This window comes from Pseudopodoces humilis, chromosome 13 (genome assembly GCF_049639895.1).
Source record: "Pseudopodoces humilis isolate 2021_Gansu_Grassland_sample_001 chromosome 13, ASM4963989v1, whole genome shotgun sequence".
NCBI classification, from domain to species: domain Eukaryota; kingdom Metazoa; phylum Chordata; class Aves; order Passeriformes; family Paridae; genus Pseudopodoces; species Pseudopodoces humilis.
Window position 1 is genome coordinate 10216739 of NC_142212.1, and position 26050 is coordinate 10242788.

At 46.9% G+C, this 26050-nt stretch overlaps 1 protein-coding gene across 6 annotated transcripts in view; it reads left to right on the forward strand.

The window, feature by feature from the left end:
* The window catches only part of CHCHD6 (coiled-coil-helix-coiled-coil-helix domain containing 6), a 110363-nt gene extending 97498 nt beyond the window's left edge, over positions 1-12865 (forward strand). For all 6 annotated transcript variants that reach the window (XM_088061854.1, XM_088061857.1, XM_005522068.2 and 3 more), the window contains one exon: positions 12316-12865. In XM_088061854.1, the coding sequence (XP_087917980.1) occupies positions 12316-12339 (24 nt within the window). In that variant the 3' untranslated portion in view covers positions 12340-12865. The remainder of the gene's footprint in view (positions 1-12315) is intronic.
* The last annotated feature ends 13185 nt before the right edge of the window (positions 12866-26050 follow it).

Sequence of the window (26050 nt, forward strand, 5' to 3'; positions counted from 1 at the left end):
TGGGCCGGCACCGAGGCACGTGCTCCTAAATCACCGATGAATTCAGAGGCACCCACTTGCACTGCTGCGTCGCCTGAGCGGAGGGACACATGCAGCCAGCCTCCCACAACAGAAAGGTTTCCAATAAAGCTGAAACACAGAGTTATTGTTTGCCCAACCGCTGGCAAATGCACAGAACCATTGTGTGGGTCCTGAAAGCCTGGGCGCTTTATTCTCTGCAGACTGAATGGCAGCCGCGGGTAATAACACAAGATTAAAAAAGCCAACATTATAGGGGCATTTACAACCCGCTGAGAGAATGAAATCTCAGCAAGGCTGAGCTGTGTCTCTAGTGATCCTATGTTTTTACTACTTGATAAGGAAATGATGGGCAGCTCTGGAGAAATGGCCACCACAGAGCAGACGAAGGGGGAGCAGGTTGGCTGTTCGAACGCTGCAGTAAGTAATGGAAAAGCTGTCTGCAAATCAAGTGACCCTCCTGTCCCTCCCCATGCTGGCTGAGCTGGGGGGAGTGTGTGTGCAAGCACACTGTTTCCTTCCCAGGCAGGCAGCAGTGGGATCAGGATTGGTTTGTGTAGTTCAGGGCCTTGTGCTTGGGAGTCTTTGGTCAGCATCATGCAGGGTGGTGCTTTGGTAGCTGTTAGCAGGATTTACGTGTGAGAATGAGACTGACTGTGGAAAAGAGATGGTGAAATTAGCTTTCTGCCTGTGGGAGCAGACACTCTTTCTATCAACTTAAATTTGGGGAGACAATAAATACTGAGCTTCCTGAATGCAAGTTCCTGTTCTAAGTCACAGTACTGAAAACTACCTTACACAATTTGAGCTCATCTGACACCATCTTACATGTGGAATTTTATTATTTTCAAAGCAAAGAAACCATACTCCACCAAAAAAACCTACCCAAAACCCAAAAAACCCACCAAAACAAAACAAAAAACCAAAACCAACCAACCAACCAAACAAAAAAAAACCTCAAAACCTGATGATTTTTAAGGAACATCGCCTTGTCTTAAAAATTAAGTCTTTAATTTGGTGCTAGTTTTAAAAATTTTTTAACACAGATGTCTTATAAAGTTCTTTGTGTACACATAACTACCTAAACAGCTTTGTAAGACCCTCTTTCTCTGTGCACACATGGAAACTGTACTTGGTAAGTCAGAGTACCAGCCTGTAGCAAGATCCTCTCAGGATATGCCCAGGCTGCAGAATAATGATGGCAGATCAGACCAACCCTAACCTTGCTAGCCTTGAGTATTACCAGCAGGCTAACTCTGACAGTGCTGAGCCACAGGAATTTGTACCCACCTGTTCAGGCAGGCTGTGCAGCTCTCTGCTACTCAGCAGGTTTCTGAGGCAGCATCTTACAGATGTGACCTTGGTCTTTGGCATTAATGATGCAATGAGTGAAATGATGGCAGGTATTTTAAAGTAACAAAATGTGAGTTTTGCTGCTTGGCTAGGGCAGGTGTGGTTTAATAACTGTACTTTTCCTTTCTAAAAACATTATTATCTGTTCAAGTCTCTTACTTTGCTTGTGCCAGGCAACATGGCATGGAAATTGCTGGACCCTGGGTGCTGTTTCCAGTGTGGGATATTATGGGGATTCAGAAATTCAGACTGCTTCATGGATTCATTTACTTGGATTAATGAATCTGTCTCTGCCTCTGTTTCCCCAAGAGTAATGTGAAGTTACGTCAGAGGGATTTATGAGCTTTTTTCTATATTGGCCATTTTGCAGAGAGTGAAATTCAGCTCAGAGGGCTCTGCAGAAGGACAAAGTATTTGAGTTTATTCTCTTATAATCCTGGTTACAGAAAATGGGCAAGTTCCTGTTTAAAATCTCTTTAAACACAAAGTATAAATACTCTTTGATATTTTTTTTTTGTCCTCTTTTTTTCTTTCCTCCTTTTTTTTCCCCCTCTCTTTCCTTTATGTGTTTTGTTTTTATTTTAAATGTTCCTTTAAACTGCAAGCTGTTCAGGTTGTGACCTGAAGGCTCCTCTGTGCTGGCACAGATTTGCAGAAGGCAGTTTAGGGCTTGCTTTGTTTCCACATGTTGCAAGTGTGAAATTAAATGTATGTTAGTGGTAGGGTCTTTGTGGGAAGAGAATGTAAAGAGATGTTGAGTGACAGTAGAAAAGAATGGTCTAGGAGAGGGGAAGAGAGGATGTAGCTAAAACTAAATATGATGCTTGCTTTTTTCCAGAACCTTTACAGGAGAAGCATGAATGTGTTCCCAGTCCACAACTCCCTTGTCTCTTCCTCCCCCTCCCCCCTCCCTCTTCTTCACTCTCACCCTCTGGGGCTGCTGTTTTAGGTTGAGTTGCTTCCAAACAGACAATACTTTCCAAGCAGATAAAGGGACACCTAAGCAGCTGCACTGGTATCTATCATGAGCAGACATGCTGCACAGTAAGGAAAATTACAAGATGGGACTGGCATCATTTGTCATATTATAAAAAAATACAAAGCTCCCCCTCCACCTGAGCAGCGTCCACAAGACAATTGAACAGCACACTTAAAAACTGTCACTTTCTTTTCCAGTCTCTGAATACATTTTCAAATGCTAACGTTAAACATTCCACCTTCAGGTCCTCTGTAAAGAATGGATTTTAGACAGATGGAAGCAGGTCTCTGTCTTGACACAGATGCAGGACTATAAATTTGCAGAGGAGGTGATAGGAGATAATTATTTAGAGGACTTTTGTGGCTTATTCCAGCATCTGGTATTCTGCCGGGGTGTCCTCTGAAGAGGGATGGGTACAGGATGGAGCTAGAGAAATGCTGAGCTTGTTTTTCACTTGGTAAAGGTTTTTAATCTTGAAAGAAAGATTTAGAATTTACTCAGGAGGAGACACTGAGAAATCAAGATGCATCTCCCAGTGTTCACCATTTCCCCTTTGTTTGCTCAGATCCATGGTTCAGGCTGTAGGACACTTTATCTGCTGGTCCCTGAAGTGCACTGCCTGAGCTGGGTGCCAGCAGGCAGCTACTCAGAGCAGATCCCTCTTGCCCAGGGACTGACTGTGACAGTGCCATGTTCAGGGCAGCTGAGCTTGCAGCTTCCCACAGGTGCTGCCTGGGTGTGCCTGTGGTTGGGCATCTCCATCTAATCTCACAACTGAACGTCTCTGGCCTCGCAGTCTGTTACAGCCTCTCCGTTCCGATCCATGGCTCATGCCCAGCGGGAACTGCCAGTGCTCTCCAGCCCAGACTGCAGATTCCCTACCCAGTGCTTCCCTGCTCCTTGATCTTGTCAAAGGGGAGTGGCACAGTGAAATGTTTAGTATTTCTTGGCTTCTGAAACCTGTCCAAGAGGTGTGGCTCAGTCATTTGACTGTCTCGGTTCAAGTCATAAACATTTCAAAAGGGTTGGTGATTCTCTGTCTGGTTGTCTGAACTTGGTGAAAGATTGTCTAATTGGGGCTTGGTGAGGGCCAGCCAACCAGACTTTTTTTCCTTGAGATCTAATCAGGTCTTGCAGCTCCTGGGACCAGATATTTAAAAGATACTTGAAGATTGGCAAGGGTTAGACATATAATTAATTCTTTACAATCTGATACTCAAATACTGTAAATGCTCAGTCAGCAATAAGTTTCAATAAGGGGAATTCAGTGCTGAGTCAAATGGGCTGATTCTGCTGAAATAATTTCAGTTTCTGGTTTGTACCTGGGTAGGGGAGGGTATTCTTCCAAAATAATTTTTTTCCTCTTTTTAATTTTACCTGTAGGCACCCCTAGTCTTTGGGAGGTGTTTCACAAAAACAGGTAGAAGTCATACCTCATATCTATCTGCAAACAGACCTGAGAATTCCCTGTGTTCTCTTGACTCTATCATTGCTGATTTTTGCCTCTTCAGCCAGAAGAAAAGGAGAGCGACATCTACACCCATGTGGGTGAGATGAATACAGCTATCACACAAATAAAATTACTGGCTGCCGAGTAGCAACAGCTTAATGAAAATGTGAAGTGTTAAACAAATAAAGCCAGTCAAGCTCATAATACTTCTGTGTGGAATTTCACTGTATCACTGAACAAAAATAGAATTAGGCATAGAAAAAGGATATCTGGAGAAGTCTCTGCCTGCCTCCATTCTCAGTGTATGAAGCCAGACTAGACAGGATTGAGCCATACTTTAAATGAGGACATGATACCCTGACCCAAAGAGGAATTCTCTTTATCCAGAGCAGGAGCCTGCTAAAGTAAGACAGAAAGGAACAATATAAAGCACCAGATTTCCTCTGAAGCTTAAATGCAAATTGTACAGAGGAATGGATCCCTTGAGAACTGAATTTTTGCATTTCTTTAGCATCTTCTTTTGGTGAATAATTATCATACCTCTGTGTGGTTGGTAAGTGGCATTACTGTTAAGTACAGAAAGGGAGACTGAGATGGGGATTTATTTCAGCTGCTGGAAGAAGTTGGGAGGTGACTGACAGTAGAGCCTAGGACTGGCTTATGCACTCCAGGCACTGCTCACCCTCCTGGAGTGCACAAGAAAACTGCAGGGTTTAGTAACACTGGCAAGCACTTGGTGAAATCCCCAGTACGAGAATTTAACAACCATCGTTGAGGTTCCATCTCAGAGGCACAGTGCCGTTCCTGAGGTGAAGTGTTTTCAGCTGTTCTTTGCACTCTACCCAAGGACTCAACTTTCCTGTGCTTCCGTCTTCATGAGAATTTCTGGAGTTAAAGACATGCTCATTAGAACTAGTGCAGGTTAGTAATACATCCTGGGATGAGTTCTGGAAAGGCAAAATGCAGTATGCAAATCTGGGATCAGCTTGTGAAGAAGCCTATAGCCAAGGAGCTGCTATATTTGCCTCCAAACAAAATTACATCCTCTTTCCCTGGCTTCTCCCATCTGTGTGTGTGGGGCTGTGAACAGGCAGAATGGGATGGGATGATCCCTAGGATCTGGGAGGAAAACTGGGGTTGCTCCTGTCTCCTGCTTCCTCCACCTGCTCCCTGGTGGCATTTCTTCACGAATAAAGCATGTCTCAGCTAGGCTTGGTCTCAGGTTGCATGGAGTCACTGGTGTATTGAAGGCTTTGTTTGGGTCACATGGAGCTTTAATGCACTGGGGAATTAGAAATGTCCTAGGAGTTTAAGTTCTAAGTGCCTTTATTTTTCTGAGTGACCTTGTGAAATTTCCTTGCACCAGACCTGTATCTTGCCGTCCTGCTGCCTTTATCTAATTTGTTTTCTTGTGTATGTTGCTGACATCCAGTGAAGTGTAATTTGTTTGAGAAGTGGCACTTATAACAAGGATCCTGCTAGTAATCCCTGCATTGAATCCCTATATACACAATGTTCCAGGAATAATTAAAGTCACAAACTTCAATCTTGAGGGATGCACAGGGGAAACCTATCCTGAAATGAGGCTTTCCACATCTGACTTTTCTACTTCCAGTGCTTTTTAGCACTGTAGGATTTGCTATATTTGTTCCAGGACTGAAGTAGATTTAAGAGGAAGTCTGACATCCTGAATTTACACGTCCTAACAGCAGTGTTCATCAGTCAGTCTTCTTACCATGTCCTTTCTCTACCCCTTCTCTCTATTAATTTTCCTCAATAGTCTGCAGGGATCATTTGCCAGCCTGATTCAAATTCCTGCACTTCCCTGGCATCTTGTTTTATAACATCTTGCATCATGTACTTTCCATTTCTGTAATCCATTTAATCCAAGATACTGAGATGGCTTTGCAGGTATTTATTGCATTTCTTTCTTCCTTGTGTAAGGAGGTAACAGGTCATTTATACAACTTAATCCAAAACCTCTTGGCTTCTGGGGTTATTTTTTCCTTTTATTTTCCCGCTGATTATTCTGGAGGCTGTTAGCAAGAGCAGGAAAGACAGTATAGAAAAGTTGCCAATATTTGTGTCTATTGTTTCATCACGTTGTACCCAGAGCATGGCTTGGCAGTTCAGCAGTTAAGCCCCTGCAGCCAGTGTCCCCCAGCAAATAATGTTACTGCTGCCTCTCCTTAATTTTTGGAAGTGTTGGGCTTAGGGTTTGAAATAATGAAATACTGTTGCATCAGTAAATGGTTTTCCATTCCTCTTGGCTCTGGAAGCGGATATTCACAGTTGGGTGAAGTTCATTTTAATCCTCGCAAAACCAGAGCTGGATTTGTACAAGTTGTCATTGTTCTGCTTTAGAAACACTCTGTGCCTTCTGGATCCCTTTATCCCTCCCAGGGGCTAATCCACAGGCTTGCAAAACACTCGGGGTGACTCTAGTTGCAGGATGGAGGGGTGTCCAGTGTTATCTCCCTTCCCTCCTGCATTGCCTTCTACCACTCAGTCCAGAAGGGCACAGTCGTGTTTGGAGCATGCAGTTTCTGATGTGTACAGATTGTGGGATGTAATTACCTTCCTCTGAGATACAGTCATTACACTGGCTGTAAAGAGAGAGGGTCACAGTCCTAATGGGAAATGATTTTAAAGCAATCTTGACCAAGTCTAGTGGAGCCATTTCAGAGCACTTAAAACTCAGCCAGTCCTTCATGGCACTTGTGATATGTCCACTTCATGCAGCGAGAGGCATTGGGATTAACACTTGTTGAGGGATAAAGAAAATCCATGATAAACTGCAGCATTGGCTTTGGGCAAGCGTTGTGTGCTGCCTCGGGGGAAAGGCACTGACAGAGCCTGGGCTTGATTATTATTGTTCTTGATACTGATTTGGAAAAACACAAGGCTCTCACAGAAGCAATAAGCCAGTAGTCATGAAATCTGCCACCTTGGGCTTCCTCTGCTACAGGAGCTGCTCCTCTGTCCCCAGGCTTGATTCCTGCAGAGGCAAGAGTATTGTTCCCATTTCCCAAGCAGGTAGCTGGGCAGATACACAGTCCCCAGATCAGAGCCAGATCACTGGTGGATGCACTGTCAGCTTACCTGGGAAGTTCAGGCTTCAAAAATGTTCCGTCTTACAAGGGAAATTTGGTCAGAGGTTGTTTAATAACAAATACTAGTTTGTGTTATGTTAGAGAAAGACAGGCTTCAGTGTGCTTTGGTGCATGCTGGGGTTGTGCTCGGTAGCAAGGTGAGGAGAAAAATTTCAGCAGAGCTGATGGAGGGTGGCAGTCAGCAGTTGTAGGTCATATTGAGGGGCTCTGGCAGGTCTGTTGGGATCAGGCCAGGACTAAAAAGCAAACACCACTTCACATAAGCGATTTTCTGTATTTCAGTCCTTTACAGAAGCACAACAGCCCAAGCTGTGCAGGTTAGCAAAGCTCTAAGCTGGTACCCAGGAGAGCAAGAATAACTAGTAGTGAAATGCTCTATGTCTGATTTTCATCCTTTGAGCTCCTCTGTAATGTTATTGGAAAACAAAAATTGTTTAAATAATGGAACAGACCAGATGAAATTGTGCAGTGATGCAGAAGGGGTTGAGGAAGGGTTATTCCTTTCTTTCCATTACTTTTCTCCTCCTGCCTTGCCTCCCAAACGTGGGTGGAATCTACATGTCAGGCGCTAGCGACATCAGCCTGGCCCGGTGGCTTTTCTTAATGGCAAGAATGAGATTAAATGCAATTAACATCGATTGAGCAAAAACTGCCCTCGGTTTGTATGTGGATTAATTAGCAGTCATCCTTTCAGCAGCAGCCCTTTGCAGAGCTGTGTTTGCTCCTCCTGGCTCCGCTCTTTTCCAGCACATGTCCAAAATCAAAAGCACTGAGCTTGTTCCCTACTGCGACGTCGGGGGTTACCAGCTCAGCAGGGAGATGCAGCCCCCCAGCCAGGATGATTTTTTATGCAGTCTGCTGACTGCAGAGCTGCTCAGTCAGTGGCAAAATATTTCCTGTTAAGCAAGGCTAATGACAGGAGCTCTCTGCGAGTTAGAACAATGATCAGAACAATTGTCTGGAGGAAATCAATGTTATAATGCATGAACAAACAGGTGAGTCTCAGAACAGCTGGAGATTAGTTGTGCTGGTAAATAACTGTATTCGGGTGATGCAGAGCAATGGGGAGGTGTCAAGGCAGAGCAAAGCAAGTAGTGTCTAGGCTCCTGTGAGCCAAAGGAGAGAGAGGAGGAAACCAGAAAGACTGTTTCTGTTCCTAGCACTCTGTTGGTGGGGTATGTAGACCAGGAGACTTCCACGTGAAAGCACTTTCTGGGGTGTTCTGACAATGCATCTGGTGAGTTTTTTGAAAAGCGTCTTTTCTGCTGTCAAGCCAACTTTGAAGACACCATCTGGGGAAGTAGCCAAGAAGTCATTGGGTGAACTTCCCTGCTTTGCAAAACTATTAACACCAGTGCAGAGAAGAAGGAAAACAAAACTCTCTTCATAGCTTTTTGAATTAATGTTTTCTGTTGCTGCCAGGCATGCTCCCGGCCCTCCTTATTCCAGTCCCAAGGACAGCAACTGTTGGACTCCTGAAGGATGAGAGAGACAGAGAGGCTTTTCTGTGCAATAACTATATGGCACAGAAGTGCTGTGATCCATTAGTCAGCACAGCTGCTCCACAAAATAGCCAATACTCTGAGTGTAACAGAACAAATTGCACATAACCAAAAAATACCTACAGCATACATCAAACCAAAGTGACTCAAATGTCCCTGGCAGTGCTTTGGGGTGCTAATAGCCCTGCAACAAATGCCTCATCCAGTGTAAAGGCCTTGAACACCCATCTTAGGGCAGGTCAGGATTTTTGTATTTTGTTTGTGCTACTTTCCACACTGAGATGAAAAAGTTGTGCGGTCACGTTGCCGAGGTCTGCTGTCTGCCAACAGGTATTCTGATGTTGAGAGCTGCCTGCACACGGCAGGGAACTAGGAACTATGGAGATTAATTTCTACTTTGTCACTGACACTCCAAATGCACCAAGTCATTTATCATGGGGATCTGCTTTCTGATTTCTTCATAGCTACACAGTGCCCATGTGTGTGAGCACTGCAGTGCAACTGCTTAAGGGGATGTTAAAACAAAGGCAAGGCACATGGTGGAGGAAACTTGCAGGGTTTACCCTGTGAGACTAACGGCTGGTTAAATAAATATGTCTTAACACAGCTGAGGCTTGGCAAACAGCATCTCTGGCAAACACTGAGAGAGGAAGTTCTTCAGGGTCTGGCTTTTCAAGGAGGCAGATTCCTCCTCTGGCTGAGAGCCTCCAGCAAGGCTGAGAGCTGAGGCCCAGAGCTGGCCAGTTGCTGGGGGAGGTGGAGAGGATGCTGCAGATTCACCAGGCAGCCCCGAGCTTCTGCACTGGGACGCAGACTGAGAAAGAAGGAACAGGACAGAGGAACGGGCGCATTAGAAAATCTTGCTGAAACTTGCTCGCCCTGGTGCTGGGTACCAAGGCCTCAGCTCTGTTAGAGGACAAGGACATTGGCATTGACTGGACTCCCTTCTCAGCAGGGGTGGGATTTGTGGAGCAGATCTGCTTGCAGAGCTCAGCCCTTTCTCCTCACTCAACTGGAACCAGAACTGGAAAACTACTGGCTTTCCCACAGGGGCTGCAAAGTGGCAGGCTGTGTCAGCTAAGCAGCCCATTTTGACTGCAGTTAGCTCCTGAGCAGGGTGCCACAGTGGTGGAAGAACATGAGTTAGTGGCTTGAAGGTCCCATTTGCTGGGAGAGGCATGGAAGAAAACAAGTGCTGTATGCCCTCCAGCTGGACTTGCTGTCAGGACTGAACTGATTGCCGTTCCTATTTTTGCTTGTGAGGAATTTGCCTTTTTATGGACATTATTTTCATATGTAGAGGTGCTGGGCTGGAGCTCCTCAAGACTGGAATCTGGTCTCTACCTGGATTGCATTGGCAGTGGCATTAAAAATATCGTGCCCTCCCTATGCAAGAAGGGCACTGTTCCCTCTCATCAGACTGTGGGGGTGCAGTGCACTCTCCAAGGCTGCTCATCTCCTGACTTGTTCTTCTAAGACTGCAGCAGAGACCAGCTAATGCCAACTGTGGGGCAGTCATTTTATGAGGAGGCATCAAAACTTCTCAGTCTGAGCCTCAACTCCATTAATTGGGACTATCCTGTCATGTGAGAACAGCAATTCCAAACTGCCTGGACTTGTTGCATATTCACCTTGTCTGGTGCATATGCAATGATAAGGGCATGGAGAAGAGGTAAAGGTTCTTCCTTCCCTTTACTGGCTCCTTCTGCTCAAGGTAAGTGCTGTAGCAACCTGGTACCATCTTTCAGAGAGGATTCCAGGTTGGAACAAAATGAAGGGGTGCCAATTCTGCGCTGGCATGGTTGCAATGCTAGGGGGGTTCAAACGTGGACGAAGAGTGGGTTTAGTCTTAGAGATATGGTGTCTCTCAGCTCATCAGTTCTGGGAGGCTGGACCCATAGGCATACCTGGTATGTGGGTAGGTTAGGCTGGAAAGAATTCATTGAGGTTATGAACTGGCTGTCTTGATTTTCTCCTGAAATAAGTAAAAATATCATAGAATCAATTATATAATGGTTTCATCTGGAATGGACCTTAAAGATCATCTAGTTCCACCCCCCTGCCATGGATAGAGACACCTGCAACTAGATGAGGTTGAAATATGTAGTTATGATTTTAAACATGAAATTGTCCAACTGTGATATTCTTTAAAAGTGTTTAAAAAAAGGTTTAACCAGAACACAGAAGGGTTAACCCAAGTAGCCACAGAAGTGATGTTGGTTTTTGGTTTTTTTTTTTCACAAAATGTAGCATTCCTGGACACTTTACTGAAGTGTTACAATGTGAATACAGCAAATTACTTCATTGCAAAATTGATCCTGAATTGTTACTGCTTCATTCATTGCAATTTCAGTGAGTGCTGTTGGAGTTTTTAAAATATATTGCTCTGTGCATAACTTTTAAGTCACTAATGATGAGAAAAATTACCTGGAAAATTAGAGTCAGTAGAGTATTATTGATGGTTCATTTGTCAGATTTCTACATAACCTTTGTCTTAATAATTTGGTGAACAATTTTCTCTTTATTCTTGAGTCCTTTGAAGCTTTTCCAGTTCATTGTTGTCAGAGATGGGGCTGTCTTTGGAGATTCAAGGCCAGCATATTCAGTCTACATTGACCATATATCAGCCAATATCAGCCTGCTGTGCAGAAGCAGCCTGAATGACATCCTCACCTTCTGACAGACAGTGCTAGCATCATTGTTTTGTGATGTTTTCCATTCTGATTCACAGTGAAGAAAGCACAGCTCCTCTCCTCAGAAAAACAAATATCTGGAGAGTAGAGCTGAGCTGAAATACAGCCCTAATAAAAATGGGCAATGAGACTGTATGCAGTGAAGTGTTCAGTTGTCTTTCTCTAGTTGGCTTTAGCTGGGTCCTCTTAACATGGATCAGTACTGTCTGCTCTGCAGAAGGGACCTGCTTGTATGCAGAGCACGAGAAGGGAGTAGCCTGTTGATGGGCTTGCCCTCTGTGATTGTGCTGTTCCTGTAGCGCTGACACAACAATGCCATTGCTGCTGCAGGAGAGCTGATTGCCCACGTTGTGGAGTGGGATCCAACACTGATTTCTCAGATCTTCAGGGGGAGGGGTGTTACAGTGGTGTCATGTGTATTCTCATCCACTGCTGATGGTATTGTTGGTTTGATTTCTTTGACTTTATAGATGTGATAAGATAAAAATATGAAGAGACCACAGCAGATTTTGAAATCTCCATCCTAAAAACATTGGAAGCTTTCTGTCTTATAATCACAGCTCATATGCAGATACCTGCAGGATCTGAGGAGGTACCACTTAGTAGGTTTCTGTGGGGACAAAGCAGATGTGATTTTGCTTTGAATTTTAGGAGGGTTCAGGTCTTAATAGCATAAAGGCTGTCAGATATGTCAGGAGTTAGGGTGGTCTCTGAGTCCCCATTTTCTTCTCACTTCTCCGGTGCTCTTATATTGATCCTGTTCCAGGATGAGAGAGTGGGGGGAGTGTATGTGTCTGTGTCTATGTGTTTGATGGCAGCTAATCCAAGTGCTCCTGTGTCCTGCTGAGGCAGGACTTAGTGTGTGGCTACACTTACTCCTGTGACTTCACTGCTCCAAGGCTTACCTGGAGCCACAGCTGTTCTCTCCCACTGGAGGCCAATGGATATACAGTCCTGATCATTGCAACTGACCACGTGTTCTTGATCACAGAACCAGCCTTACCTTTGTTATCATGAGCTGATTTCTTGCTTCCACAGTCCTCTCCCCATAAATATCTTGTGTTTTACAGTAGGTGAAACATGATGATTTTTATGTGGGATTTTCACCCTGCCAATGCTACTCTTTCATTTCTGATGACAACATTCCCATGTCAAGAGCTGCATAACTAGCTTGCTGCCTTTTTCTTTTGTCTCCTTTTTTCTCCAGGAGCTGTTAGTTAATTCTGGATAAACATCATCCGCCAAAGAGCAGTGGACAAGGAGCAGAGACGCCCTTGGAAGCCCCATCATCCTGGACAGACACTGACCCAAACCAGTGCCTTCTGCCCTCCATGACCAAGACAATACAACATGATTCCTCTTCTAACTGCCTGCATGTATCAGTCTCGGTGGATGTTTCTGGAGTTGGGAGAAGGGTCCCAAGAGGGGGGGAATGCTATAATTTCTTTTCATTTTTTTGTGATGTAAAGAATTGTGCTGGTCCCAGGTGCTTTCAGCACATATTGTAGCTTGGAGTCATGCCCCAACATAAACCTGGTTCACCCAGACCCAACTTTGGTTTCACCAACCTACATCTGAGTTTCAAGAGCTGTTGCCTCTGTTTGTTTGCTCTGGAGAAGGGGTCTGAAGTATTTGGAAGTAACCCTGAGCAGCTTGTTAGGATTAACTGTTCCTAGCATGCTCCCATTGGTTATAGCAGCAAGCACATTCCTTCTCTTCCAAGGTTCCCTCCTAAACAATAAAGTGTTTAACAGTCACTGTGTGCTGTGAGATACTTTCAGTCCCATGAGTTTGTAAACTGCTGTTTTCTGCCTACTGCCAATGCCAACAAAAACTCCAAATGTGTGTGAGGAGTAGCAGTATTTCAAGTCACAGTTTATAAATCACAAAACTTGTTAGTTTTGGTCCCGGGATGACTGGCTTATTTGAAAGTACTTGGTTGCAAAGTCCTGGCTGAAGGGAACTCGTGGTAGGGAATCATACTGGAAAAACCTTTGCCTGCTGGCTGCAGAGCCCAAGTTATCTTTCTTTCCATGACCTCTTGTGTACAGTTCCTGCTGTGTCTGCCATAAACCACCATCCCTTTCATTCTTGTGCTCTATGTTGGGCCCTCTGCTTGCTGCTTGAGGAATGGAGGAATCTGGGTACACCTGGAATCTTATTCTCCTAGAGGAAGGTGTGGTGGAATTGCAAAAGGCCTGTCAGCAAACCAGAGGAGCAGGTCTAGTTTTGTAACCTGATTCCTTTTCTCTGGGTAGAGCTTCTCTGTCTGGCAGCATTAGCTTCCTCTGTCCTCTCTGACTGTATCTGACAGTTTTTGAAGAATGTGAACATGGATTTTTGGAGGTCGTGTCAGAGTTTAATGCAGTGTTTATGAAAATGGATGAGGGGGGCTGAGAATTGTTTTCTGTGTTACATTCTGCTTCGTCTCTTTTTTCTTTAGATAGCAACTTAGTGCTTTACATCTTCATTAAAGCAACAAAATGCCTTTCCTTCTTATTGAGAGCTGATGCCACAACACTTTTCATCCTCAGAAGTGATGTTTGCTTACGCATGGCTTATCTCTGTTAGCCTCAGATCTTGTGAAAATTCCAGCTCTGCATCTTTGTGTAGGTCAAACTTGCTGTCCCCCAGTGAGGAAGAGCAAGTTTTCCAAAACAAAGTAGGACAATTAGAGCCCTCAGATCTGTTGGAGCAGGACTGTGTGGGCTTTTGCTGCTGCTGCCATGCCAACTTTTGGATCTGCTTGTCACAGAACTTCTGACTCTGCAGGCAGAGATTTAGAGCAGCAAGGTCTGTCCCTGACTAGGTTTGAAATTATTATTGGTCTGAAGAGAAAAGTATGTATTTTGTCTCTTCCTCATTTTCCTCTTGCCCCTGTCCAGCATTGCCTTGGCATAAGTAATTTGCATCTTATTATTTCAGCTGCCCTAAATTGGGGGACACTGTCATGCCAGGGCTGATTATTTGGCGGCTCTGGGCAATTTTCTCTGTTAGGCAACTGTAATACATTTTCATGTTCTTTTATAATGAGCTTTATTTACCAAATTGGCAATTCCTCTGTTGAGAAATAACTGATTACAGCATTCAGGGAGTTGCTGTCATCTCAAGATACGCAGGTGTCTGTGGAACATAAACAGATGTGATCATTCAGACAGTGAACTCAATTGGGGTGGGGGGGAAATATCAGCCATAAAATCATAAATGTAACAGCTACAGCTAATGTTGGCCAGGTGCATTGCGGCTGTTTGCAGCCCAACAAGGACAAAGTGGCACTCGAAGGCCATCCACTGCCTCCAGATGAGGGACTGCACTGCTGGTTTGTTAGCTGAAAATACACCTCTTACCTTTCACTGCACTTCAATACTGGCTTGCCTGACTCTGTCTCCAGAAGTTTCTGAGGACAGACTTTCATTTGTGGCACAGCCTTGAAATGAGAAACTCTTCTGTCCTGCTGTGTTGGGTTTAATTTTAGCTTACTCTGTGCTGGATGTCTACAAACTTCTTGGTGATCATGTCAGTGGGGACTGTGGTCCCAAATGCCTTTCAGGCAGTTCCTTTCCTTTGGTGTTTCCTAGTGCCCAGGAGCACTTCTGTTGCTGCTCTTGCCCTAATCACCAGCTCAGACATGTGAGCCTGGGGGAAAATATGATTACCAGGGATGTCAATAGGAAACTGCTGAAGATGAAGTTCAGTTGCAGAGTCTCGGCTGCTATCCAAGTAAAAATGTGCAGATAACAGAGCTTATTGAGTTGAATGTTTTCTCTTCCCCCTCATCCTCGCTGCCCCTGTAATACCAAGGCCCTTTCAAAGAGGGAAGAAGCCCTGTACCTTCTATTAGGCTCCCTCTTTGTATGTTTCTCCTTGACTGCTTGTTGGATATTCAGAGCAATTTTTTTTCTGTGCAAGATTGTGACAGCAGGTGTCAGTTGTGCTCCAGAGTGGCAGAGATCATTACTCCTGGAGCCTGGTGTCCAGTGTTGAATAGATGTCCTTTCCACACCGCTACCACCACAGCTGGCATTAATGGACAACTTAAGACAGCAGGATAAACAAGGTCTAAATCTATTGTGGAAGCTGAATTAGAGGCAGTTTCCTCCAAAGGCAACTTTGAGGTGGGGTAGAGGCAGCCATGCTGCTGTCTGTGCTGCATGTGCTGGATAGAAAGAAGCTCTTTTGTGACCAGGGATATCTGTGACCTGTTTCACCAACTAAAACCAAACCTGCCCATGGCCAGGAGCAGCTTGGGCACAAGTACTCCCTTCAGCTGAGCAGTGCATGTCCATTTTGCTTGCCTGGTTATTGCACTTCTCTGCAAACTGGATAATTCTGTGTACAAATGCATCCAGTGATTCGGATGCAATGCTCACAATTGTGGTAATTTCGTGTGAAAATACAGCTTGCAGAGTGCCTGCTTTAAGAGTATGAATTGTTTTAAAACTTGCCAGATGAATGGAAAGAACAACCTTTTTATTCATGCATAATTTCTTAGCGTTGCAGGAAGGGAAAAGAACAAAACCAGAGAAGTTAGAGAAGATACAGGAAATAACAGAACTGATAAAAATTTTCCAGTAGCCCTCAGTATCTTTGTAAATGAAACATTCAACAAGCAGCACTTTGAGATTCCAATGTGTGAGAACATCACCAGCGCTCTAAGCACCAAATTTGTGATCTTGCATAAAAACTCAACCCATTGCCTCCTGTTGTTAATATTTCACACTTGGCTTTGCAAGATGCTTTATCTAATATCCTCTCTGCATTTAGGCAGCTACCTGCTCTGCCTTGTCCATAACAGGAGAGGCGGGAGGAGGAAGGCAATTGCCAAGTGTGTCTGTAATCTATGTGGGAGGGTTTTGTGTAGCTGTAGGGGGAGAAGCGTAAGTCTCATTTCCTATTTTATAGTCTGCTGAATCCTGTGATCTCATGCTGTGTGCTCCTTTTCCAAGCAGAATTTTTCAATTTGTCTTTCAAGTTGTTGATATTTTTTTATTCCCAAACTGGTTAAAGGTGTTTGTCTGTAACTTGTTGATAAATTGTGTCTGACTCCCTCTCTGCCAGTCTTGTGTGTGTCTCCAGACCACCTTTTTCTTCTCTTGTCTTGTGCCCCCCCAGTGGGCCATTGCATCCAGCACTTAAGTGTTATCAGCCCTTTTTGGGAACCCATGGAAGCCTGAAGGGCTGTCCAGTGTCCTGTCACACGTAACTCCACATTTGCTCCCATTCATGTGGGTTTTATCCTTGTCCAAATCTGGATGTGATATTCCTGAACTGACTCACCTGCTTTGTAAACCCTATCACTCTGCTCTTGGTATGTGTTGGATTCCCCTCACTTGCCCCGTTCTCTATTGCTTGGGGGAGTGAAGACTGATGAGGACTGAAGTGACTGGGCTGTATCACCTTTGAGCTGAGGCTGTTCAGGCCGGTAATGCTGCCCCTCCATCTCCCACGCTGGTGTGTAATTGTGCTGGCAGAGTAGTAGTTTTGCAGCCTGGGGCAAAGCCAGAGGAAGCAAATGGAGCAGCCACTGGTCTCAGGAGAGCTCCCTGTCAAAAGTGTGTCTTGGATTTAATGACACGTGTTCTTTCAGACTTTTTATAGAGGTCAGAGCATGGCAGGAAACTTTCCTCTGTTGTCTTCCTAGGGAGAGCAGCACACAAACTTTTCTTTCCAAGTTGAAATCAATTGTTCCCTCAGGGCTAAGTAACAAACTGCTCCTGTAGCTGATTTCCCCTTGTGAATGGCCTGAATTAGATGCTCTCCCTGGTTGCCCTCATTGGAATGGCTTGTGCTTTATCCAGCCATTTTGTTTGTGCCATTTGCCATGAGATGTTGATAGCACTTGTCTGGTTCCTGCTGCCCTGTGTTGTTCTGTATGGGAGCTATTGCATGGCAGGCCTGTTGCCCCAGGGAGTGTCAGAGAAGAGGCAGCAGGGACCTGGAATCTCATTTGGATTCCTACTTTGCTTCCTCCTTTGTTTTCAGAAAGTGTGTTTAAAAATAATTTCTGGTATCTTTGGAGCAGGTTTGCTAATTGACATGAGTTGAAACAAAGCCCTTTGGCTCACTTGGATCTTTTTGAGGAGTTAGAATCTGTTTGCCTCCTTATGGATCCCTGAAAGCTTAGTTTCAAAATCCTTTTTGAATACTGAGATGATATTGGGGTGATAGCTGCAGGGTAAATTGTCTTCATTCTCATCTAGTGCTAACATTTTTGGCAAACTGGTGCGTGCAGTTCAGTCCTATACACTTCCAACTGCCTGCTCTACAGAATTTTAAAAAAGTTACCTTCAGTATTTAAGACCAGAAAACAGTTTGGAGTCACTCCAGCTGTGCCTTCTGCCTCTGTATCTGTACATGAGCAGCTCTGCTGGGGTCTCTGGGTGGGCATCTCCTTGCCAGTGAGGCAAGCTTTTGTGTTATTTAGTCCTTGAACTGTCTGAGTTAATCTCTCTAATGGCCAGCAGTGGAGGACATGAGTGACACTCCCTCAGGAGGAATGAAAAGGATGTTATTTTCCCCCTCCTGTGACCTCTTGAACATCCCACCATACCCATTTTCTTGGTGGTGGAGTCCATCGTCATAATGAGTTTGGTTTTTATTTTCTGTGAATGGGGAGTGCCACTGTAAGTCAGGATTAGCTAAACATAACATTAAAAATAAAGCACGGCTATTAATTTAATGGGTTCCTCATTACAACCATCATAAAACAAGTAAACAGGAACTCTGCCAGTGCTGCCTGCAGTCCTCCTCCAAGTGGCTGAACCAAGGGAGAGATTTGAACTCTTGCCATTTGATAAAGCCATGTGTGAACATGGCTCTTTAAAAATTAATTCTTTACTTTTCCTTTAGTTGCCTTTCAACTGCTGAAGAAGCCTGGCCAGTGACTGCAACGGAGCTTTGCAGCTCTTAATGACACAGAGGGGAAATGCTGGTTCAGGATGTAGCTTAAATTATATCAGCCAAAATAAAACATTACAAAAGGCAGAGAAATTGTTCTTTGTGGACTGCTTCACTGAAACAGCCTTTGTAGTCCCTTTAATCCTTACTTACTTATTTTTCTTTTCCAAAGGAAAATAAGGAAATTTTGTGTTGGGACCTTTCCCCCTCTACTATTTACCTTCCAGAGCTCTCTTGCCAGCTATTGGCAGCTTCCTTGGATTGGAATTTACTGCATTAAATGGATCACACCGTGGATCTGTGGTGGACACATAGTCTGGGTGTCTGCTCCCAGGTACAGTTCTGTCGCTGCATCTCAGTGGAAAGTGTGCTGTGGGAGGCACACAGAGGTGTCCAAACAGAGTGTAAGCTGAAAACAGTAGAATTATCTGTGTGCTTCCAGATAATTATCTAATTAATAATATCTAAGTTCTTAATTAATTAATTCTTAAATTAATAATTATCTAAGTTCTTCCAGACTTAAATCAGGTGCTTGTGCAGTGCTGTGGCGTCTTTAAGTTTAAAGAGGTTACAGAAGAGAAAATACTCATCCATTTGTTTGAAGACTCCATTCTAGTTATTTTTATACAGTACCTTCTGGCATCCTGAAGTTTACATTCCCAAACTGGAGGATGGTTTATAAAATGGAATATCCACAATAATGTATTTAATATCCAGCTGTGAAACCTCAGTGCCAGCTGTTGGTTCCACCCAGCCGCTGGTTGGCCACACTGGCCCATGCTAGGAAAAAGGAGCTTTTCTATCTGAAGGAAAGGGTCGCCATTTAGTCTGTGGCCAAACAGATAAAGAAGGGGTTTCATGCTTCAGAATCTAAGCTGATTATCTGTGTGAAAGTACCCTCAGCCAGCAGAGTCTGGCTCCTCACTTCTCAGAAAACAAAGCAGATGTCCTCTTCTGAGGCTGCAGGTGGTGCTGTATTGCTCACTGCTGATCCGAAGCTCAAGGAGTTTTATTTGAGGCTACTTTGCAGCAATGAATGTGATTAGATCTCTCTAGGTTATAGGAATCCAACATTGAGGTGACAGTATCCAAGTGTGGCATCAGGAGAAAGAGATACATTTGCTTCTTTGTGACTGATGGGCTGATGTTTCAAAGTGTGGGTTTTTTTTCTGGGTGAAAAAACTTCATTCAACACTGCAAGGAATTGCACAGAAAAATGATATCCACGTGCACACCGTAAATTTAAGGTGATCTATATAATTCTTCTGGCTGTGAACTTGATCACTGCCAACCAGTGCTTACCTTGTAGGATTGGAGGTCCAAACTCAGCTCTCTGGAAAAACCAAGCACACCCATTACAGGGAGGTTTTATTAAGTTGTACTCAAGAGAATTGTGCTCCAGATCTCTTTGCAGTCAACTCTGAGACTGGGAGCTTTAACACTGCTACAGACTTTGCAGCACTCCTGAGCATGCAGATGAAAACATAGTCACAGCTGCTCTCAGGAGGGCAGAATTCTGCCACTCTCAACTTGAAAGAAAATTGGATTTTAATGAGGAGGTGAAAACTTCTGAAACTTGGAAGCCTTTCACCATCCTATGAGAATGTGGACCATGTTGCAAAAAGCATGAAAGGTGGCTCAGCCCTGCTTCTGCCCACAGGACTACCCTGTGAACAAGGCTCCCTGGGAACAGCTCCTGGCTCTCTGTGCTCTCCTTGCTCCATCTGGTCGACAAGAATTAGATCCCTTCCATCCAGCCTTAGATTTCAGGGTTAATTAATTTATAAACCAGTCTGCAATATTTCTTCTTGTTGCTATATATCCCTACATATTCTCCCAAAAGTCTTTTCCAGGTTTTTAAAGCTATATCAAATCTCTACCTGCTGACTGCAGAAGTCCTTCCCTGTCATGGTGTCTGTATGTCAAAAGAGGCTGTGCCTGGCCCAGGGTTTTCCCTCCTGTGTTGAACCCTGGGGATTCAGTAGTTCATGGGAGTGAAGAGGAAGTGCTCAGGGAAAAGGAGTGGTTGAAAACATACCTTTGACTCTTAACTTGGGAACTTAACTAATGGCCTTGGTTCAGGTTTTCTAAGGAATCTCCAAGCTCTGAAAATTTGGTTTAGTGAATATGGCAGGTGAGTCTCAGAACTGTACAATGAATTAATGGACTTTTCCATGGACCTGTGCACAGTGTATCAAGTAGTGTAATAGTGCTCTTAGTCCAGACTTCCCAATACAAAGTCATCAGTGATTTTGTAGCCCCTTACTGTTGACAGAGATACTCCTACCGAAAGAGTGAAACAGGGACTTCCGGAGAAGCCTTAGGTACCTTCTGCCTTCCCTAAAGCACTTTGCAGGGCACTGACTGTGGGCACATCTGTGCAAACTGAAAAGCAAACTGATCCTGCTGACTCTGCCTCATTTTCCTTCCCCTGACAAGTAATTGAGTGGTTGCACTTTATTAATGCTAATGACTTTCTAGTTTGAGCTTGTTAGTGTACAGTTTGATATTTATATTTATTTATTTGTAACATCCAGACTTTGTACTCTCTGGATTAATCCTCAAGCTAATCTGATGCTGAGCCATTATTGTGACAATTGAGTCACAATACAATTTGACATTCATGCTGTACCTGGTGTAGCTAATTTATGTAACTCAATTTATAAATTACATAAATAGGTTACATAATTTACCACATACCTTGTACACTTCACAGTAATATTCCCAGCTTGCAATTTAAACAATCTTTATACCGAGAATAATTTACACTGAAGACTCTTTAATAATTTTGCAGTCTGTTCCTGGACAGGTAAGGAGTCGTGTTTGTTAAATAAACACTTGCTAATGTTGATTTTAACTTATTCATCACCCTGTCCTGCTTCCCAGATAATCTGTAACCTGTCCTGGGTGATGCTCTGCTGGCAAGGCCAGACCTCTGCAGAGGTCCATGTCTTCAGCTTCTGCCTTTCAGCAGCTGCTTGCCTGGGAATGATGTATTTTTTCCTGTTATCCAACTGAAACTTCAGTGCAGCTGGTCCTTGTTGGAAGACCGGCTCTGCTGCCGGCATCCTCATCCAGGAGCGCAGAACCCCGGCTTCTCCACCACCCACCCAAGCACATGTGTGATGGGCGGTGGTGTGACCAGGATGAGGTGGGGCTGGAGGTGAGGAGAGGGCTTTGCACTGATCTGGGAGAGCTTGAGATGCAGGGGTAGAGGATACCTCCATGGGCAGTGGCCCAGAGATGTTATATGTGACAAGTCCTTGGGAAGTTTCTGCCTCACCAGCTGGTGTTAGAGTGAGACAGGTCCTACTCCAGACCTTGTGGCACCAAGGGGTCAAAAGGAAGTGGTGAAAAGCAACCTGTTCACAACAGCACCTCCAGGCATCTTGCAGGAAGCACTTTGGCCCCAAAGCTTTCCTCCAGGAGCAGCTCCTGGCAAGCAGCCCCAGCCCTGGGACCCAGAGGAGGAGGATGGTGCTGTTCATCCCCCCTTGTCTGGGAGGCCTGTGGGCCGGTTTCCATCGCTCCTGATCCCTGGGGTTCTGTGAGTGGCCGTGACTGTCACTGTGTGGCTGGCAGGTGTCAGCCTGGGTGTCTGGCAGTGCCCAGAGGCAATGTGCTCCTTACAGCTGGGCACAGTGTTGAGCTGCTGGTAATGTTTCCAGAGGTCCTGCTCTCCAGATATGTCACTTCCCATCTTTTGGAGTCCAGGCTGTGGCCAAACAGCTCCCACATGGGCAGCAGTAGGGAAGAGAGGCAGTGGGGCAAGGACCTGGAGACAGGTGCTCATGCAAACATCAGCATCACCATTCCTTTCCTTCTCCTGTCACTTTTCATCCTGCTGCCACTGCCTGGATTCTCCACTTTCCCCAGGAGGGGCCAGTGGTGACAAAGACCATTAATTTTGGAGCAACTGCTTCAAAACCCCATCAGACCCCAAAGCTGTCACCCTGTGACTGATGCCTCTGAGCACCACAGATATCAAATAAAATATTTAGGAGTGGGGATGGAGGCTGTCTCATAGCCCTGGCAGCCACCATGGCCACCAGCCACCTCTCACTGATGCTCAGCACTCTCCCCTTCCCCATGGCCCTGCTGGGAGAAGACGTTCCATCCTTGAGCTCCCTGGTATCTGGGGGACCACGGCTCCCCCCAGCTCTGCCTTTGCTCCTCCCAATCTATGTCCCAATCCGAGCCAGCAAATGAGCATTATGTGCACACAATCACAGGACATGCACGAGCCAGACCCACGCACCCCAAACACATGGGCAGACCCCAACCTGGCCAGCTCCTGTAATTATCTCCTGCAAGGCGAAACAATTAGGAGTTTCTGCTGTCCCCTCCCTCCCTTCCCCCTTCCTCTTCATTGTTCTTGGCAAAAAAAGGTTAATTAAACTCAGAAAATATCCCTTTTCTCCCCCCCTCCTAAGCATGAGACTTAATTTTCTCTTCGTATTTAATTAATTCCTGCAAAGGCTCTGACTATATTTTTTTGGTATAATTTCTTTCTTTGTCTCTCTCATTGTTAATCCTTGCATATTCAGTTTTTCTCCTCCCTTTTCCCCTAGATTTGAAATTCTATTACCATTTCAGAAGGCAGGCGTTTGAAGAGAAAATTGAATACCCGTCCAGTCTTGATAAGAAGGGACATTTGGTACTAACGGTAATTTGTGAAGCAGATTTCCCCACACCCCGTGGTTGGTCTGCACCTTTCTCTCTGCTTTTGCTGTGGATGATGTGCGTGTGCCATAGGGGCGTGGGGATGTCACAGCATTTTGCAGCCTTTATATCCCTGGATTACTGCGTCAGGGCCATAATGCCCCGGCAGCTGCGTGTGGGGATGGGGTGACACGGTGACACGCTGTGTCTGACACCTCCCATGCACCTTCACACTCCTCCGGAGCCGATCCTGCACCCCACTTTGCTCTTTTTGCCGAGGGGTGATCGTATTGTCCCCACGGTTTTAGGGGAAGCTGTGTTGTTTTCAGGAGAGCTCCTGTTCCCAGCTCCAGGAATATCCTCGGTGCCAGCAGGAGTGGGAGCAGCTGCCCTGAGCCTCCCTGTGCGGAGCACGAGGGGTCATTCCCGGGCTCTGGCTGTCGGAATGGGCTGGCCAGGGCACCGCATCCACACCGGCGTGTCGGGGCTGTGGCCCCGGGGTCCTGGGGCTCCTCCGTCCCAGACACAGCCCTGGGCACAACCCTTGTGTCCCTTGTGCCCTTCCCCACCTTGTCCTCGCACCTAGCGTGGGGCGCACGGTGCTGAGGTTCGGGCATCTGCTGACGGTGGGAAAACAGGTCCGGGGATTTATGGTGACTTTTCCCCCTGCTCGGGGCTCGCTGTCCCCTCCTGTGGCCTCCCCGGCTCGGGGCATCCTGCGCCGGTCCCCAGCACCCCCAGCGCCCCGAGTCTCTCCACAGGGCCCGAGCGTCCCCCGGTCTGTCCCCCGGTCTGTCCCCCGGTCCGTCCCCCGGTCCGTTCCCCGGTCTGTCCCCCGGTCTGTCCCTCGGTCTGTCCCCAGGTCTGTCCCCAGGTCCGTTCCCCGGTCTGTCCCCCGGTCCGTCCCCCGGTCTGTCCCCCGGTCTGTCCCCAGGTCTGTCCCCCGGTCCGTCCCCCGGTCTGTCCCTCGGTCTGTCCCCAGGTCTGTCCCCCGGTCTGTCCCCCGGTCCGTTCCCCGGTCTGTCCCCAGGTCCGTTCCCCGGTCTGTCCCTCGGTGCCGGCAGCAGCAGCAGCAGGTGGCACTGTCGGCCCGCGCTGCCGCCGCCGCCCCATCGGCCCCGGGCCGGGGCCGGGGCCGGGGCCGGGGCCGGGGCCGGGGCCGGGCGGGTCCCGGGTGCCCCGGGTACGGGACTGCTCAGCCCGAAGTGCATCTCCGTGAGGGTCCCGGCCGAGCCGGGCGCTGCCCGCCTGGTGCAGGACAAGCCCTCCGAGTGTGGCGAGGGAATGGAACGGGCTCCCGACATGGTCTGGGTGATGCCCATAACGGCTTGGACGGAGCTGAAGTGAAATATTCCCTGTTTCCTTGCCCGAGAGAGAGACCCCCTGGGCAGTCTATTCCAATGCTTGACAGCCCTTTCAGTGAAAAAATTTCCCTTCATATTCCAATCTAAACCTCCCCTGGGGCAACTTGAGGCTGTTTCCTCTCGTTCTGTCACTTGTTACCTGGGAGAAGAGACTGATCCCCACCTGGCTACAATCTCCTTTCAGGTAGGTGGAGAGAGAGAAAAGGTCCTGGCCTTGCTGCCCTAGAAGTGCCCAGCCTGAGCTGTACAGCCACCACTGTGGCATGTCTGTGACTCCAGAGAAGCCCTGCACAGGGCTGGGCGTGGGGTTCTGTTTGGTGTTGTGCTGGGGCTGGAGGGTCCTGGGTCCCAGCAGGGCAGGACTATGATGTCCATGGACCTGGAAGTTCCAACAGGAGCCCCAGGGAGAACTCCTCATCCTGGCACAGCCGTCACCCTGAAGTGGAATAGGTGGGACATGATGGGGAGCTGAGGCGGGATGTGAGAGTCTGGAGAAACCCTTTAAGTCCAGGGGCAGCAACCTGGGGGTGGAGAGCAGGGGGGTGACTGCTGAAGCTGCAGAGCCCTCAGGGAGAAGCATTCTCCCCACCTCCCTCACTGCTGGGTAAATCATGACGGCTTGGACTGAGCTGAAGTGAAATATTCTCTGTTTCCTTGCCCAAATCTGTAGTTTCCTTCTGGCTCTGAGGCTCTGGGCCATATTGCACATTTGAATTTAAAAGCAGACTTGTGCTTAGGCTTGTTATTTATTTATTTATTTATTCTAGAATTGTTATTTTCTTTAAAGTCAGGGTCCTTTTTTGCTGCAGATTTGTGGTTCCTCTTCAAGCAATGACTGATGGGCTCGGGTGCAGAGGGCTGGGGACACGAGTCAGAAGTTGGTCCCTGGTTGTGTGGGGTGTCCTTGGGGATGTCTAGAGCTGGCAGGGAGAGCGTGGTGGAGGGGAGAGCCTGGGAGCCTGGTGCTGGCTCCCAGCCCTGAAAAGGGAGAAGCAGAGTTAAGGCGATAGCTGGGGGTGCTAATGGGCACCCCTCTTCCCCTCCCTGCTGTAGGATTTGCCATCTGCTGTGCGAGAAGCGGCATTTGCTTGCTTCAGGGATGTCACGTCCCTTCTCAGCATCGCTGTGCTGTCCTGGCTGGGCTGCACCCTGCCCGTGCCCAGCCAGCCTCGTGTCCCTGAGGGCTGGCCTGCAGCAGAGTGGCTCTGGGCCCTGAATGTGGCCTTGTGCTTTGTCGTGGGTTTATCTCACTCCCTGGAAAGCCTGAAGGTTGTTCCCCAAGACGATGGCACAGGATGCCCAAGTCCCAGTGGCCATGGCCCGGGCTCTTGGGCATCTGTTGGGAGCCAAGTGTGGACCAGCCTCACCCCAGGGATGGGAGCAGCTCTACAGAGCAACTTTGGAGTGCAGTGCTGGTGGGCCAGGTGGAAGGAGAGGATGGAGAGGGACAGGAGGAAACACAGATAACTAGAAGAGGCAGGAGAGGGGAGGAGGTGGGACAGGTGAAGGAGGAGCTGTGCAGAGAGGAGGACACTGGGGAAGGAGGGGTAAAGAGCAGGGAGAAAGCCCTGCTGCAGGAGCAGCCACCCCGTGCCGCTCACCCAGCGAGCCCATCTCCCTGTCAAGCTGCTAACGAGGATTAATTGCCTGTTCCGAGCTCCTGTGTGGGGCTGCAGCCGCTGCTGCTGCCCTCCGGTGCGGGTCCCCAGTGGCTCCCTGGGTAATTTATGGTCACATCGGTGCAGGCAGCTGTTCGCAGGTTGGCAGCAGCTCCGATGGGAGCCTGTGCCTGCTTTGAGCCTCTGAATAACCCCATCGGCTCTGCAAACCATCCTGGCCAGGCTACCCAGCCAAGCTGCAGGGAGGAGAGGGTGGGAGTCAGAAAACACTGGTCCGTCCCCCACAGGCATCGGGGTCCCCAGGCCAGGGAAGCAGATGGCTGCAGCCAGCTCATGGCAGCCTCGTCACAATGGGGTCCCTTAAATACCGATACCACAATTAATTGGCATTCACTGATCA